This window comes from Aegilops tauschii, chromosome 5 (assembly GCF_002575655.3).
Source record: "Aegilops tauschii subsp. strangulata cultivar AL8/78 chromosome 5, Aet v6.0, whole genome shotgun sequence".
Taxonomy (NCBI): Eukaryota; Viridiplantae; Streptophyta; class Magnoliopsida; order Poales; family Poaceae; genus Aegilops; species Aegilops tauschii.
Window position 1 is genome coordinate 80,253,277 of NC_053039.3, and position 16,741 is coordinate 80,270,017.

The following is a 16,741-nucleotide window of genomic DNA, read 5'->3' on the forward strand; positions in this document are numbered from 1 at the left end:
TTCAATGAAACAACCCACCATGTACTCCTACATGGCCTCTCATCGATACCTTTACCAAATCGTGTTCACACACTTAGCTCTCAACAGTAGGACATGTTCACACACCTCCAATTCATCCCCGGTGAATCAGACCCGACTCAACTCTAAGCAGTAGCAGGCATGACAAACAAGCATGAATGAGTAGGCACATCAGGGCTCAAACAACTCCTACTCATGCTAGTGGGTTTCATCTATTTACTGTGGCAATGACAGGTCATGCAGAGGAAAAGGGGTTCAACTACCGCAGCATGTAACAGTTGAATCGTTGTTGTCCTAATACAGTAAAAGAGAGCAGGAGCGAGAGAGTGGGATTGTATCGGAATGAACAAGGGGGTTTTTCTTGCCTGATGGAGTGGTAGTAGGATACTTCCCTGCAGTCGGATAATCGAGGGTATCCTCAGAGGCAGAACCTACCACGAAAGATACATCGAACACAATCAACACATGACGATATGCAACAATATGATGCATGCTATGACATGGCAATATAAATGTGTTTTGGGCTAATGCAAGCTAGAACAGATTGAAATGAGTCCATTTGAACCAAAGATTCAAATGCAAACCCATTTTATGAAGTCATAAAGGTGCATTAACTTGTTTCACTTAAACAGCAAGGTTAAAGTGTTCTGATATGCATGAAACCAGTACCAATGGATAGATTAGATTTTTCTGATAATTTTTCATATATAAATCTTTTCAATCTGAGTTATAGATTAATTTCTATGATTTTTAGAAGTTTTAGCTATTTTCTGGAATTTCCTGAATTATTTTAAATCCAGAAAATCCTTTACTGCATCAGCATGACGTGTGAGTGATGTCAGCAGGTCAATGGGTCGGTCCAGGTCAAACCTGACCAGTGGGACCCACATGTCGGTGTCTAACTAACTAACCTAAGTTAATTAGCACTAATCTAATCCTAATCTAGATTAGTTAAGGCCCTGCGCCCACATGTCAGTATCAGCAGGGCTAATTAAGTTTAATTAACAGTTAACCAAAATTAGCAAGGTTCCTGGGACCCAGGGGAGGTCAAACCCCTGGTCGAACAGGGTCAAACCCACCGGCGGGGTCAGACAGGGCGGCGCGACTCGGAAACACCGCAGAGGGCATGACTCGACGGATGGTTTGCATCTACGGCTTGCTGGCGCTCGCGCGCATCCAGCGGTGGCGGCAGCTGGAGCTGGGGTGGCCGGAGCTCACCGGAACCTTGCTCGCGGCGGCTGCCGGAAATCGGGCTCGAGCGGGCGCGATGCTGCGGTGCGCTGGGAAAATAGCTGAAGGTGGCGTTGGTTTCCTACGGAGCTGCTGAGCATGGTGACGCGCGCGGGTGCGAGCTGCGGTGGCTCAGACCACGGCGGCGTCGAGTTTCGGTCTTCTTCGAATCAGCGTCTACGGTGAGGGATAGGCCACGGGGTGAGGGGGAAGGTGACCGGGAGCTCACAGCGCGTCTGATGGAGTGCTCGACAGCTCGGGGAAGGCGTCGGGGTCGATGGAGCGACGGTGGCGATCTCCGGTGGCCGTCGGTGATGATGACGACGATGGCGACGCATCGGGGCTCTTCCGGTCGCGTGAGACGATGGGGAGGACGAGAGCAGCACGGCGAAGCTCGGGGACGCGTCGGAGAGGCGAGGTGGTGGCCAGTGGTTGCGGTGTTTGCGGCGGCGCGCTCCGGCTCGTTTGGGCAGCCGTGGAAGAGAGGCAGAGGAGGGAAGAGCGCTCGTGGGAGAGGGAGGAGAGGTGCAGGGGGTCCAGGGGGAGTGCGTGGCGTCGCGGGAGGCGTCCAGCGCAAGCAGGCGGGCTGGAGGTGGCCTCGTGCGTGCGTGCGCGCGTCGGACACACGCCCTCGTGCCTACTGGCAGGAGGTTGAAGACGGTGCAGTGGCTGGCTGGGCCTAGCACAGTAGTGGGCTGCCAGGTGGGCTGTCAGGTAAGTGGCCCAGTGGCCTTCTCTCTCTCTTTTCTAAATTGTTTCTGTTTTCTATTTTTCTGCAATTGCTTTGGCTTTATTAAAAATGCCAGAGCATTTTCAAAAATCATGAGACTGCCTGTGGCCACTTTTTGGATTATTTCCAACAGCCAACATTTCAGTTCATGAATATTTGGACATTTAAAATAATATATAAAATTTAAATGCCCAAATGCAAATAAGGTATGATTTAATTCAATGACCCAATGTTGTCCTAGAAAAATGTAAACCATTTTTGTCAAAGGTTCTAGACCAAGGCAAAGATGATGAACATTTTTGAAGGGCATTTCAGGTTCATTGAAAATATTTTTATTTGATCCTAGTTGCATTTCATTTGGTGCTAGGGTTTGAACATCCCCATTTCAAGTTTCTGAGGAAATGTAAACATGATGCATGGAGATTATGCAATGACAGGCAAGACCAAGCTAGGGTTGTGACATCCTGTTCATCGGGAGGGGTCTGGCGTATCGCAAAATGGAGGAAACAGACCTCCTAGGGTCGAAATGGGGGTCCTGTTCATCGGGAGGGGTGTGGCGTACCGCAAAATGGAGGAAACGGACTTGTGTTGGAGCGCTACGGTCGAAACGGGGGTCCTGTTCATCGGGAGGGGTGTGGCGTACTGCAAAAGGGACTCCACGGGATACTGTTCATCTCCACCGTCGACCCCCTCCAGCCTCCACGAGCTACTGTTCATCCACCGTCGACCTCCTCCAGCCTCCACTTGCGACTATTCATCCACGGGCTCCTGTTCATCCAGCCTCCACCGCGCGCTACTCCACCGACTACTGTTCAACCAGCCCTCTCCATGGGCTCCTGTTCAACCACCCCTCCACGGGCTACTATTCATCCAGCCCTCCACCGTCTACTGTTCATCCAGCCCTCCACGGGGTGGTCCTGTTCATCCATCCCTCCACGGGGTCTTGTTCATCCAGCCCCAACCGGCTCGATCGATCGTGGTCCTGTTCATCCAGAGGCAACACCACGGGGTCCTGTTCATCCACCTCCACCGGGAACTGTTCATCCAAACCCCCCAGCAATGCTCACTGTTCATCCAGAGGCAGCATCGATCGGCTTCAGTTAGCAGCAGTAGCGAAGGAATCGCTCGATCTGGTTCAGAAACAGCCATCGATCGATCGCTCGAGTTCAGTAACGCGTAGCCTGCAGTGCAATCGGCCGGGTTCAGTTAGAGCCCAACGCCTCGCTCGGGTTCAGTTAGAGCCCAACACCTCGCACCCACGCGCGTGCGTGTATGAGAGAAACGCGCATCGCTCGGCCCCGACCACCCACCGTAACCGGGAACACCCCGATATTTTCCTCGCCCTCGCTTCTATCATGGTTTTTTCCGTCATGGACGGCCCAAAGAATGTCATGCAGCTGCGTCTCTGGCCCGCCCAGGACAAAAAGCCCATTTTCTGTCATGATTTTTTGTCATAGAAGTAGGAGCCACCACATCTATGATGATACCGGGTTTTGTCACGATTATTGTCATAGAAGTGTCATAAGTATGACAGAAAAAATTCGTTCGGCCCAAAATGTCACGGATGTGTCTTTTTTTTCTAGTGTGAGGGGCTGCAGGATAGTCATATCGGGAGTGGTGAAGGAGGAATCACCCGCGATGACCACGACCGAATAGCTACACTACAGAGTTATCATCAGGAGTGTGTTACGAGGTATCACCCTCGACACTCGATAGTAACTATGCAGAGTCATACAACTAAGGGGGTGAAGTGATGTGTCGGTCTCTGGTCGTCGATCACGTTGATCGAGTCGTTGATGATGAAGCGGGGGCAACAAGGACAAGGTGGGGGTCACTGATGGATCACCAACCAACCTATACTAACCAATTTAGGATAATTAAGTAGGTAACAATAGCAGGTACAAAAGCAGGCTATACATCAAAATAGGAGCAATCAATTACAGTAGCAAAATCTAATGCAAGCAAGAGAGAGAGAGAGAGAGAATGAAATGGGCGATATCGGGATGATCAAAAGGGGGGCCTTGCCTGGAAGCTCCGCTGAAAGGGAAGAAGGGTCGTCGGTGACGTAGTCGATCACAATGGCATCAGCGGCGGTCTCGGGGTCTACCGAGAGAAAGGGGGGAAGAAACAGTAAATATAATGCAAACAGATGCATGACGGGGTAACACACAGGGCTAGGGGTGTTCTAACGCGGTGCTACACGATATGGCGAAGGGGATAACATTCGGGAAAGTTTTCCCGGGGTTAGGCATTTTCAGACAGATGAAACAGAGAGGGACGGTTGCATGTTCGCTATCCTAGGGATGTGTGGCAGATGAACGGAGTGCCTATTCAGATTCGTCTCAAAATTCTGAGCAACTTTCATGTACAAAGTATTTTCATCCGAGTTACGGATTATTTTATATGATTTTTCAAAGATTTAAACATTTTCTGAATTAATTTTAATACCGAAATTAAATGACTAAATTACTAGGGGCACCCAGCACAGGGTACACAAAAGTGAACCCAGTGGCTGACAGGTGGGCCAGGGGGTCCCAGTTGACCAGTCAATGTTTGACTGGTCAATAGGGGGTGGGGCCCCTTTGTCATTGACACATTTGACTAACTAACAGTTTTAACTAGTTAAACTAGGTAATTAGCCTAATTAAACCAAATTAATATAATCTAATTAATTAATTTAATTATTATTTTTAAACATATTTTTATCTTTTTTTAGTGGCTCGGGCGCTGGGCCCCACGCCTCAGTGGCCCACTGGGGCCAAACGGGCGCATGGGCGCCCAACGGGGGCGTGCGGGGCGTAGCCCGCTCGGGCGCAGGGCAGCCGCCAGGCGACGGGGGAGCCCGCCGGGCGCCACGGGCGAGCAGTGGGGGTCGGCGGCGGCAGTGGAGCCGGCGAGCCTGGGCGAGGGCGACCGCCGGCCGGGCGCAGGACGGCAGGCGGGCGGGAGGAAGGGGCAGTAGCGAGTGGGGCTGGTCGGGGCGGTCGGCGTGGCCAGGGACGCCCGGTCCGGCGGCCACGCGTGGCGTGGGTGAGGGAGTGGGGTGCCGGGTGCTGTGGAGAGGCGGCGGCGCGGTTGAGCAGGGGCGCGTCACAGGCGGGCGCCGCCGAGCGTAGCGGCGGCGCGCGGCAGTAGGCAGCACAACATCAACAGCACGGTAGCAGCGCGCGGAGTGCGAGCGTGAACGGCGCGGCGGGCCAAGGCGGGAGCGAGGAACGCGGACAGGGGAGCGCGGCGACCGGACGGAGAGGTGGAGGGGGAGGACGAGGAGTCCCGTGGCAGGGGTACTGGGCGGCAAGGCTCGGTGGAGCTCATCGGGGAGGAGGTCGGGGACGATGCGGCGACGGGGATGGGGCGCCGCGGGCGTCCAGATCCAGGGGAGGGTGGAAGAGGAGTGGCCAAGGGGGGGAGCTAGGGTTGTATGTGCCAGGAAGTTTCTTCTCAAGGGGGAGTGTAGGGGGAGGGGCACGGCCGATGGCCGCCACTCACGCCATGGCCACTGGCATGGCTGTGGATGTGTGCCACGATCCCCCTGTGAACAGGGAGGAGCAGGATGGGGGGGTAGGTGGGCTGGCTTGGTGGCAGTTGGGCCACTTGTCCCAGAGGAAGGGAGGGGTTTTGTTTTGTTTTCTGTTTATTTATTTTATCTACTGTTTTATTTATTTTAGTGCATTAAAACACTTTACAAAAATGTTGCTTCACCGTCATAATTATTTATGGAATAGTTGCCATGGTTTATACATTTTAGTTTTGACATTTGAAAATTTTATTTTTGAATTTAATTTAAATTTGAATTTGGACCGGATTCGAACTAACGTGAGTTTAACAACAATAATCATGATGGCGTGGCATCATTAGCAGGGAATTACTGTAGCTTAATTATCCGGGCGTCACAACAGATGTCGGCGAGGAACCTCTGGTGTATCCCTGTCGCTGGTTCCACAAACCTGCACGTGTGATGACTATCGCCCTTGCAAAAACCTGCGCAAAAAATGTTATCAAAGAAATTCACGAGTGATAGAAAACTGGTGAAGGTAACGTACGAATAGAGGGTAGGAAAAGGATGGGCAGAGGAAAAATTGGCATAAGCTGAAACCTTACATGATTTTTAGATATGTAGAGATAGAGATTTTGTTGCAGAAAATCTCCAAATAAGTTGCACCTCTGCTTGCATCCACAAGTGGGTTGCCCTGAAGTTCGGTGAAGGTCACTACACGCTGTTAGCGTACGACACCGGATCGGTCAACCCGATCTACCACAAGTCCGGATGGGAGGAATTCATCACGAAGACTAGTCTCAAGATGGGTATCATCAGTGCCGGTGTCAGAAATGGGCCAAGCCCCGAGCAGCTTTGTGCAGTGTCTACAGGCAACAAAGGGATTGGGCCTCACGGCCCAGGCGCGTTTTTTTCCGTTGGTCTCTTTTTATGGTTTTTGGGTTTGTTCTGGTTTTTCCATTTTCATTTTTTCACTATTATTTATAAATTCGCAAATTTCATAAAAAATCAAAAGCTTCTAATTTTGTTCACTTTTCCCAAACAATGTTCGGAATTTTCATTTGTTTTGTTTGTGTTTTTTAAAAAAATATTTGGAATTTCAAAAAAAATGTCAAAATCTTCACAATTTTGTTCACAATTTTAAAAATGATTCACAGTTACAAAAATGTTGACACTTTTTCAAAAAAGTTTGGAATTTTAAAATTTATTCACGTTTTTAAAAATGTTCAAAATTTGTTTCATAATTTCAAAAAAGTTTGGAATTTTAAAATATGTTCACCTTCAAAAAAGAAAAAAAATATGTTTGCGTCATTAAAAAAATCTTCGGATTTTCAAACATTATTTGTATTTAAACGATTTTTCACAATTTTCAAGAAAAGTTTCAAAATTTTCAAAAATGTTCTGATCTAGCGCTGCTGTTAGTTCTTATACTTCCGTGCTGCTCATTAGTAAATTACAATCGTGAGCTCCAGTTGCTAGCGACAGTGTTTCATCAACTGGAGGATTGGAGGTTGATTCCTGATGAGGGCATTGCTTTTTGTGATTTTTTTTGTTGCGCTACAGTACCAGCAGTCTGAACGGGAGTCAAGACTCTGGGTGCGTTCAAATAGGAGCTCCCATCATGAACTTCAAATTTCTCAAAGAAAATCATGAACTTCTTAAAATATGAGCCATATAATGAAGTGCTTGTTAGCATGATTATCATTAACAAGGCTAAAAAATGTGCCATTGCATTTTCATGCAAATGCATCACCAGGTACAGCAGGTTCAGTTTGGAGTGGCAGGTCGGTACAACATATTGCATACCAAAATGTAGGAGAAAGGGTGGGCAGGAACTTATAATTAGCCCACGGTGACAAACCGGCCATCTTTCTTCCTCCTGGCGACATGGACGGTCATCGTTGTCATCTTCCTTGCGCCTTTGATCAGCTCAAAGACGCAGACGTCGCCCTCGCGCAGCCCATTGTCCGGCGACAAACCGGCCATCTTTCTTCCTCCTGGCGACATGGACGGTCATCGTTGTCATCTTCCTTGCGCCTTTGATCAGCTCAAAGACGCAGACGTCGCCCTCGCGCAGCCCATTGTCCCTCACAAACTTGACCCAACGTTGGCAGTTGAAGCATCTGGTCCTGCTGGAATAGTAGCACCTGACATGCCACTTGTCTTCTCTGCTCAGCCTAAGCAGCAGGACCTCACGCGGCTTGCTCTGAAGATGATCAGCTGCAAATTTACTGGGGATGGTCTACACAAGAAGCATGATTATGTTAGCACTATAGCAAATAACTTAATGATAAATCTTGATGTTAACAAATCTAAGTGCTCAGATAGATGCAAATTAATTCTATTCTGCAAAAAAAAAAGAGCACAAAATTGATTTGCAAGTATCAAATGGTTCGAGTCAATCTAAAACAACTGACGAAACTGACCAGAAAGTTGTTCTTGCGTTGGAGATGGGTCATCAGCAGAACCACCACGAATGCGGGATTCCCCGGTCGGATGGAAGCACGCTCCATGATTTCCTGTTTTTCATCCTCATTTAGCTGACTTGCAGTCCTCGAAGAGTAGTAACCGGGCTCAGTGCATGTGTCATCATCACTCTTCTGTTCCTCAGTTGCCTCAAGCTTAACATGACAGCTGGTGCTGCTTGGTGATTCAGGAAGCTCTTTGCCTATATATGGAGAAAATTCAGTGTGTACATGAACCACATTGGAACTGACACATATCTTGATAATGCATAATTGGATAGTTACAGATGTATGTGCCAACTAACAACATAAAGTTTTCAGAAGGAAGAGATCTCATTTCTTGTATGCGCCGCAAAATTGTAGTGTTACTTACTTGATTTAGTTTTGCCACTGCATTTTCTTGAAGTAGAGGCCTTTTGAGGGGATCCAACAAACTGAGACGGCACCCTAGTATCATCAGAATCAGGGTATTGCTCAACGCCGCCTTGACCCACCATATTGTCAAAGTGTTTGCGCATTCTGCCGGCGAAGAGAGGAGACAGTTTCTCGCAGCCACTCGGGTCGAAGATTAGGACCTCGAAGGAGGCATTGCCAGTGCATGTGAAGAGCAAGAGGTCATTCTCCTGCAGTTCATGAGCCTTAGCGAAACCTCCCCATCCTGACCTCAAGAACAGCTCATTGGCAACCTTGCTGACACCCACATGCCATGTCTCACCGCTCGGTGCTTTCAGTTTCAGGTCGAGCCCCTCTGAGGTCTGCATCTGTCTGATGAAACTGCTCGCAAACTTGTCCGGTATGCGCTAAGATGGGGAAACAGATTTTTTACAAATTACACACATAGTTTATACGAGATTATTCACAAGGTTAGTTTCACATGATTATTTTTTTATGTACACTAGCACAAATGCCCGTGCGTTGCAACGGGAGAAAAATGACGGGCTGCTAATGACAAAAACGATGGACCAATTGAGAGTAGGGTTCTTCGGGGTACGGGATATGTGATATTTATTCTCGTTGTCCCAAGTCCTAACCTAAATCTGACCATAGGCTCCTATATTTTCAGAAATATTGTGCATCATATGAGCTGTGGTATTATTTGAATCTTGGTGCAAAAATTCAGACGAATGTATTCTAGCTACTGTTGCTTCTCAGCTTCAACATCATTTGAGCTAGGCAAATTGAGCGTAGTTACCATGGTTAGAAAATTACACCGACTGGAGAAATAGCAATGCAATGTACAACAGATTGGACAAAATCTAAATTTATACATATACTTGCCATCCATTGTGATATATGTGCTGAAGTTACCTGTACCAACATAGAAAGAAACAAATAAAACAAACTGCCATAGTACCACACGTCTTCCCATGCACATGATATGCCAATGCATTTGTTCCACGTAGGAATGTTGATGCATTTGAGGGTAGATTTGTCATGTGAAACAACAGTCAAACTTTTTTTAGGAAAAAATGGGACCTTTAAAAAGCTTACACTGATTTTACCTTTTTTGCGTTGTGCAATAGATCCAAACAACAGTATTTTCTGCATCCTTTCAAAATTTAATAGGTTTTATTGCTATTTCTGTCAAATTTGAATATAGATGCTAGTGTAGTATAACTATCACTCAAACATTTGGCTATGTGTAAGGCGAAACCTGATCGAGTTACATGGTTCAGTTTAGCAACTGAATTACAATGAGCAATCTCTGTTCCTCCATATCTCTTGATTTTTCCGTAACACTCTAATTTCACGCCCGGGAGGTGGCGAGCTGCGGGGTATAGAAACTGAGAGAGGCGAGTTGTGGTGTGCAATGGTCATCTGGGGACAGTGGCTGATAAGTGGGGGCGCCGCATGGGGTGGTGACTAAGGGGCAGGCACCCGGAGGGTGGGCAACCTTGGAGAAGTATGCGGGATAGGGGGCATAGGCGGCAGAGGCATGTTGTGAGGGGCAATGGTGGAAAACCATTTGGGTGGAGGTGGGGGCTATAAAATGAAGAATGGGGAGGAGAAGATGGGCGGCTGGAGCGCCGCCATCGTCGTCGGTGAACCACCGCCCTGCCGCTGCGCGACGTCGTCAACTGAGGCCCTCCGAGAGCCGCGAGTTCAAAATAGACAGGAGCAAATATGCAACTTTGCAGTGTATTTTTTCTCTAAATAAAAGGGTGGTTGTACGGTGAATTTCCTGAAAGAATTTGAATGTGAATCTGAATGTACAGAGAAGCAAGTACATGAGCTAAGCATCTTGACTTGATCTTCGGCCAGATGTGCAAGCAGCACAAGCATGCGACAACACACAAAACACACATACATAGAACAATTTTTCTGGACACATGAAGACTCCTAAATGCTTCTAAATTTTAGGAAAAAACATATTTCCCTCATGCCACTTATTAACATGACATTTCTGGGAGTGAAATGAGACACCAATAAAGGGAAAAAGAAACAAAGATAGATATGTCATATGTGACAGATAAAAGTGCTGAACATCATGTTAACGAGGAAGCCAAGATAAGGTATCTAACTGGCTAACTATATGGAGGGAACATAGTAAAGACTAAAGATAATCAATACAAATGCTGTTCAACCATAGCTTATGAGGAAACAAGGTCTAGTATTTTGCATAGCATGAAAATATTAGTCAGAATATCTGTACAGATACATGTAAACCTGAAGGAAACACATTTGTCTAACTAAAATAAGACAAAGAAGAGATGCTTACTGTAATTGCGTTCCCAACCAAGTGAAATACTACGCCTTGCATGCCTATGAGCTCATCAAAACGCACATCCTCGACACCATCCATGTCATCTAGACCATCTAACATATGCTCAACTTGGCCTATTAGAGTTATTTGGATGTTTGTCAGAAAGCTTCTTCACCCAGCTAGCAAGTCTTAAAATCAAGCATGCAAATGTAGATTCTTTTCCTTTACAACATTTCATGCATGATCAATAATCTATAGTCCGATGATCTGCTTGCCAAAAATCAAATATCGAAATTAATCGCAGGTTAATTAAGCAGTGTAGGAGTAAAGCAACAGACCTATCAGTTACACAAATCGTTTCAGGTTTTCAACCACAGAAGTGTACAGAAAACATCAGAGATCTCCAGACAAATTGTCATTGGTAAGTCGCTCGGTCTACCATATGTTTAACACTAACTACTTCTTTCTGCGCCAAAAAGAAAAACAGTAAATGCAATTCTGAATTTCAAAGCTCGTATACTGATCCAAAATTGCAAATAGATATTTGATCTACAGGAAACACATGATCACAAACACTAATAGCTGGCACAGATCATTCCAAGCGCAACATTTTCTGATATATAAGATGTACATGAGAAAAATTCCCCACTGCATTATCTAACCACGTATAAGACACTACTCCAGACCATCAGTTACAGAAAGTAAATTTTGCAAAACTGTTCGTACATACTTAGTCTTGACACAGGATTCATTAGTCATATAAATAGGAATTTTCAGGTTGGGATAGGGCGTAATTAAAAAGCAGATGAGATGTTAGCTTGGCTTCAACAACCATGAAGATATATCAGGAAATTGCAAGGTTTGCTTCAGTGAATACCTAAGTGCAGAACCGACAGATGGAGTTCCGACAAAGTCTGGACCAGGGGCGAACGGTGGGTGGTGTGCCGGCAGCTCGATCCCCTCCTCCTTCCCTTGTGCGCCGCACCAGGAGAGGAGCGCCGCGCCCCTCGGGCGCCTGCGCGTCCCGCCCGGCAGTGGCTTTGACGCCGGCGAAGTCCTCGCACCTCGGGGGAGTGGAGACAGAGATATCAAGGAGAGCCGGTGGTATCCTTGGTCCTTGCACACGGCAGCGCGAGGCGATGGCAGAGATGCTGGGGGAGTCGCGCGGTGGCGAGGTTAGTCGCCTCGGCGGGGTCCTCGCCCACGATCAGGACGTCCACCGGCGCTCCATCGTGAATATCGGCGGGCGCCGTGCTCCAGGGAGACGGTGGCTAGGGCTCTGTCAAGGCTATTTACCGGCGGGGGAGGACTACAACGACGATTGGGGACGGAAGATGGTGGCGAGGGCTGCCGGAAGCGGCGGCATGGCGGCGCGGCGGCGAAGGGAACCCTACCGTCGGGGCGTCTCGCATCCTCGTACGGGGGAGAGAGGGCCTCTGCAATCCTTTTTTTTCCGACTTAATAACAGATGAAAGCTTGTGTAGTGCGAGTTGATTATCCACAAAAGCAGGGTCTTTTATGCAAAACTGCAGCGACGGTGAACCCGGCAAACTCAATCCATGCTTTATTATTATACGGACTAGCACAGATGCCCGTGCGTTGCAACGGGGGAAACTTTTGATGTGGATTCAAATTTAGCGAGAATTGTTCGATCTTGTTCATTTCACCAACTTGCTCCATGCGCACCTTCTTCTAGTCAATTTGACAAAGCGCCCTTCTTCTGCTCAACTGTGACAAATTCTATACCTATATCGATAGAGAAAGGTAAAAAAATTGAAAAAAAGTCTAGTGCACCTTTTTGAATTTTTTTTAAAAAAATTAGCTAAAATCAGGAACCGAGGAACAAAATTATGGAATGTAGAAACTTTTGTTCAAAATTGTACAATTAAAAAGGTTGATTTTATCTAAAAATCAGATTAATAGCAGAAAGTTCAAATATAAAATAAAATAATTTAATGTTAGATTTCCTACTAATTAATTTCGTGATATGCATATATATGCCCGCTTTTTAAATAGGAAGGCAATCAGCGACAATAATTATCCCCACGTGCATCTTGCTTTTTTTAGATCTGCATCTCCGCTTTTAAGTAGGAAAGCAATCAAGCTGCACTAATTAAATCATTGCCTTCCCGTGGAGTCAACTTCTTGATTTGCCTTTTTTTGCTTGGCGTTATTCCTTCCTTTCTTGTCTTTCTAATTGCAGATAATCATTTATTTATTAGATTCTCGGGGCAGCTCTGCTTATTTTTCAGGCAATTCATAAGCTAACACATGCACGGCTTTAGCCTAGTTGGTCGTGCACGTTGAGATGAAACGGCAGGTCATTAGTTCGATTCCCATGAAAATCAACGAATTTTTGCTGCGCTCCTCTACAATCTCGGCCCATATGCAAGGGCAAAGTTGCTGCTCACAATCTCGGCCCATGTGGGGCAAAGCCCATGACGGATAGAAAAACTTAATTTGTCGAATCTATACCGATGGCAACATTAGTACCACCTCATGTATATGTTTTAAATTCAAACTAAAAGCGTAAATTCATGGGAAGAAGCGTATTGTGACGGTGAACCCACGGAGCTAATCCGTGCTTTATTATTAAAAAATAATAATATATTATTATTAGGGATAGATAGATAAATATGATCAAAACTTAAAATGAATAGAATCGCAGGATTTCTTCTTCAGTTTTATTTTAAAAAAATGCTCTGGTTTGGTTACTCAGTTTTACTAGTAAACGACCGTCCATTGAAACTAACCTAATCCTGGCAAGAAAATTTCAACTTGTTTTACTGAAGTCTCCAAATATAAACTAGCTATACTTCACCCTTTTGTTTGTAAAAAGAAAATTACCACATGATGATTAGAATCCTGTCACTTGTAACTTGAGCTCGTATATACTTACAATGCCCTGCGCGAGATCTCGTGTCATGAGCTTGCAGAACCTGATCTTCACATCCATGTGCTCCCAGTAGTAGTGTTCTTGCCACTCCTTGCAGCTCTCACACCCCTTCCCACTCATCACCTGCCATTCAAAAATCACAGAAGCAACATCGTCAGCCACAGTAGAGAGAGAGAGAGAGAGAGAGAGAGAGAGAGAGAGAGAGAGAGAGAGAGAGAGAGAGAGAGAGAGAGAGAGAGAGAGAGAGAGAGAGTTCTTGCCTTCCTGCCATGCTCTTCATGCATTGTCTCATTCCTGAGAGCTAGAGGGTGTTCTTGTTCTTTGGTGAGGGTGAGAGAGTGATTGCATACATAAATAGATTTCACCTACTAGTTCTCAGAAGAGACGAGTGGACTAGGTGTTCATGAACCTCACTCACTGGCAAGTGGTGTCACCACGGCAAATGCACTAGTTTTCTGCAGTTTATGCTTCATCTAATCACCTTGGCTAGAGGAAGACTGGCATTGGCAGTAAGTGGAGTGAAGAGGGCACGGTATTTAATTTCCTTGTGTCATTGACTTGCCAACTCGATTTCATTCAATAACGATACGCGCTGTACAAAATCGATCAGAAAACTAGTGCACATTTTTTTGCGGAATAGAAAACTAGTGCATATAAAGTTTAGTCAAGTCAAGCTTTATAAAATTTGACTAACTTTATATTAAAAAATATCATCATTCATAATATGAAATTAATATTATCGGATGCAGCATGAAATGTATTTTTATACTATATAGTTTTAGTATTATAGACATTCATATTTTTTGATATAAATTATGCGGAGTAAAAACAAAAGGAGGGAGTAAATTGGGCACATGTTTTTAGGTATTTAATTCAATTAGGAAAACATGTACTAGGAGTATTATATTTATAAAAAGAAAAGTTGTGGTAGCTCCCGGGACTCCCCGCACCCTCTTATCAGGCCGTGCAGTCCCGCTAAGATTCGTGTTGCATCTGACCGGGAGCATGCCATTTGCAGCATATCAGGTAACTTTTGTCAGCTCATTTGATTATTTTAATAACGGTGCAGGTATAGGACTGAGCAGCGAGCAGCTCCACAGCGGTTCCCGACAAACGTGACAGGTCAGACCACTGTAGTCATATGACCTCCGATGCCAACTCCCAATGCAGCATCCTCATCGTCTCTCTTATTTCTTTTATTTTGCTACTAGAAGATATGGAAGAACAGCGTCATTGAGGCTACCCAATACTAGTCTGCTCCTTTTTTCGTTCTCTCTCTTCCATTACCTCTCTCTACATGCCTCTTTCTGACTATGATTTTTTTTTGTCTCGCGCACAAGGCATCTCTCCCTTCTCTCCCGTAACACCTCTCTCTGAGAGAATAAAGCTTCACACATGCAGACCGGCCAAAGATGTGAAGTGATGGGATGGAACAGAAGATAGCACTCTTTCACGTGCCTACAGTGGCTCGGCTTCACATGCGCCAGTCTGCTAATCACAGGGATGGCAACACTACAAATCACAAAGTTGTTCCAGACCAGGGATCAGATCATGAGGCAGGACAACGGTGAAGATAATGGGGTGTCTAGGCACCCGGGTGTTGAAAAGCCAGTCTCTTTATAAGGACAACGCTAACGCCCACACGTGTGGTGGGAGTTAAACCCACCCACACGCCCTATAACACACAGACTACGCCATGTCACCGCATGCATGTGGAAATCTTTTTGGATTTTTAGTTTTTAAAATGTTTTATCTCTTAAATGAAAAATCAGATTGAAGATCCGTTTTCATCATTAAATCCCTCGCGACGAGATCTTCGAAACTAGATCTCATATTGATATATTTCGGCGATTTTTTTTGTTAAAAGTTGCCATGTCTATTGCACATGAATTGCCATAATATTTACACTGAAGTTGCCATGATATGTTTCAGCTATTTTTTTACATTTAAAAATAAATTTTAACATATTATAAAACGGGGAATTAAGAAACTACACTTGCCATGCACCATAAACTAAAATTGCCATAATACATGCACTTAAAATTGCCATGGATCATACAAAAAAATATTTTCATGGTCAAAGTACTGGAATTGCCATCATCAAAAAACTAAAATTGCCATGATCTACAAACTAAAATTGCCACATGGCAACTTTAGTTTAAGCACTATGGCAACTACAGTGTAAACATGATGGCAACTTCTGGGCAAAAAAAATTTCGTCGACACACATCAACATGGGGTCTAGTTTTGAAGATCTCGTCGAGACGGATTTAATGATGAAAACGGATTTTTAATTCACTTTTTTAATTAGGAGATAAAACATTTTTAAGCCGAAAACCAAAAAGGTTTCTGCTGATGTCATCTATTCATACGTGGCAAAATGAGTGATGATGAAGGCGTGTGGGCGATGTGCGAACGCCCACACGTGTGGGCGTTAGTTTTTCCACTTTATAAAAGCAACTCCAACGCACGTACCCATTTCATCTGCAGCCGTTTGGATGGGTCGTCGCGGACAAAAGTGCTGGCCCAACACACCGACTCATTCCCAAAACGCGTCCGTGCGGACCCATTGCGGCTGAAATGCGTCGGCGCGGACGCGAAGCGGACTCGCCGCACGTCCTCTCGGTGTCCGCCGTGTCCCCACATGGCGGCCGCCCAACTACCACGGTTGTCTTTATTAATGACGACCGCCCACCACGGACCCACATGTCAGCGACGACGGTAAGGGCAAGGGCAAGGCCCCCGCCGACCCTTCCCGCGCGCTCCCCTTGCCTCCGTCGGCATCTTCCCGCCAGCCGAGGCAGCGAATCAGCGTCCTAGTGCACCAGGTGAAGTGGCACTGGAAGCACCGCGTCCCCCCTCCCCTACCCCGACGTGACGCTGCCACACTACTGGCAGTTGGATCCGGAGAGAATGCCAGTGCCGGCGGCGCAGGGTCGACGCGGGCGGACGCGGAGGAGGTGCAGCGCCGGCGGCAGCTGCTGATGCCGGAGCAGCGCCGCGATCCCGCCTATGCGTTCGACTCTCCCGCTTGGGAGCAGTGATTCACCTTCGAGCACAAGAAGGCCAGGAGGCACAGCGTCGCGACGTGCGGCATGGCTCCCTGCCGTCGGCCCTCGTTGTGCGCGACGAGGACCAAGAGGCGGAGGCCGCCTACCAGGCGGCGCTGGCGGGAGTCCTCCGTGAAAGTGAGGAGGAGGAG

General features: G+C 46.5%; 1 protein-coding gene across 1 annotated transcript; it reads right to left on the reverse strand.

Moving 5' to 3' along the window:
• Positions 1-7,149: 7,149 nt before the first annotated feature.
• Positions 7,150-16,185, reverse strand: LOC109747115 (B3 domain-containing protein Os12g0592300). The gene is made up of 5 exons (XM_073498843.1): positions 16,015-16,185; positions 13,543-13,662; positions 8,313-8,739; positions 7,901-8,142; positions 7,150-7,716 (listed from the first exon to the last, which is right to left on the reverse strand). Exons 1-5 carry the CDS (start codon positions 16,183-16,185, stop codon positions 7,405-7,407), a joined length of 1,272 nt encoding a protein of 423 aa, XP_073354944.1. The 3' UTR covers positions 7,150-7,404.
• Between the last annotated feature and the right edge of the window lie 556 nt (positions 16,186-16,741).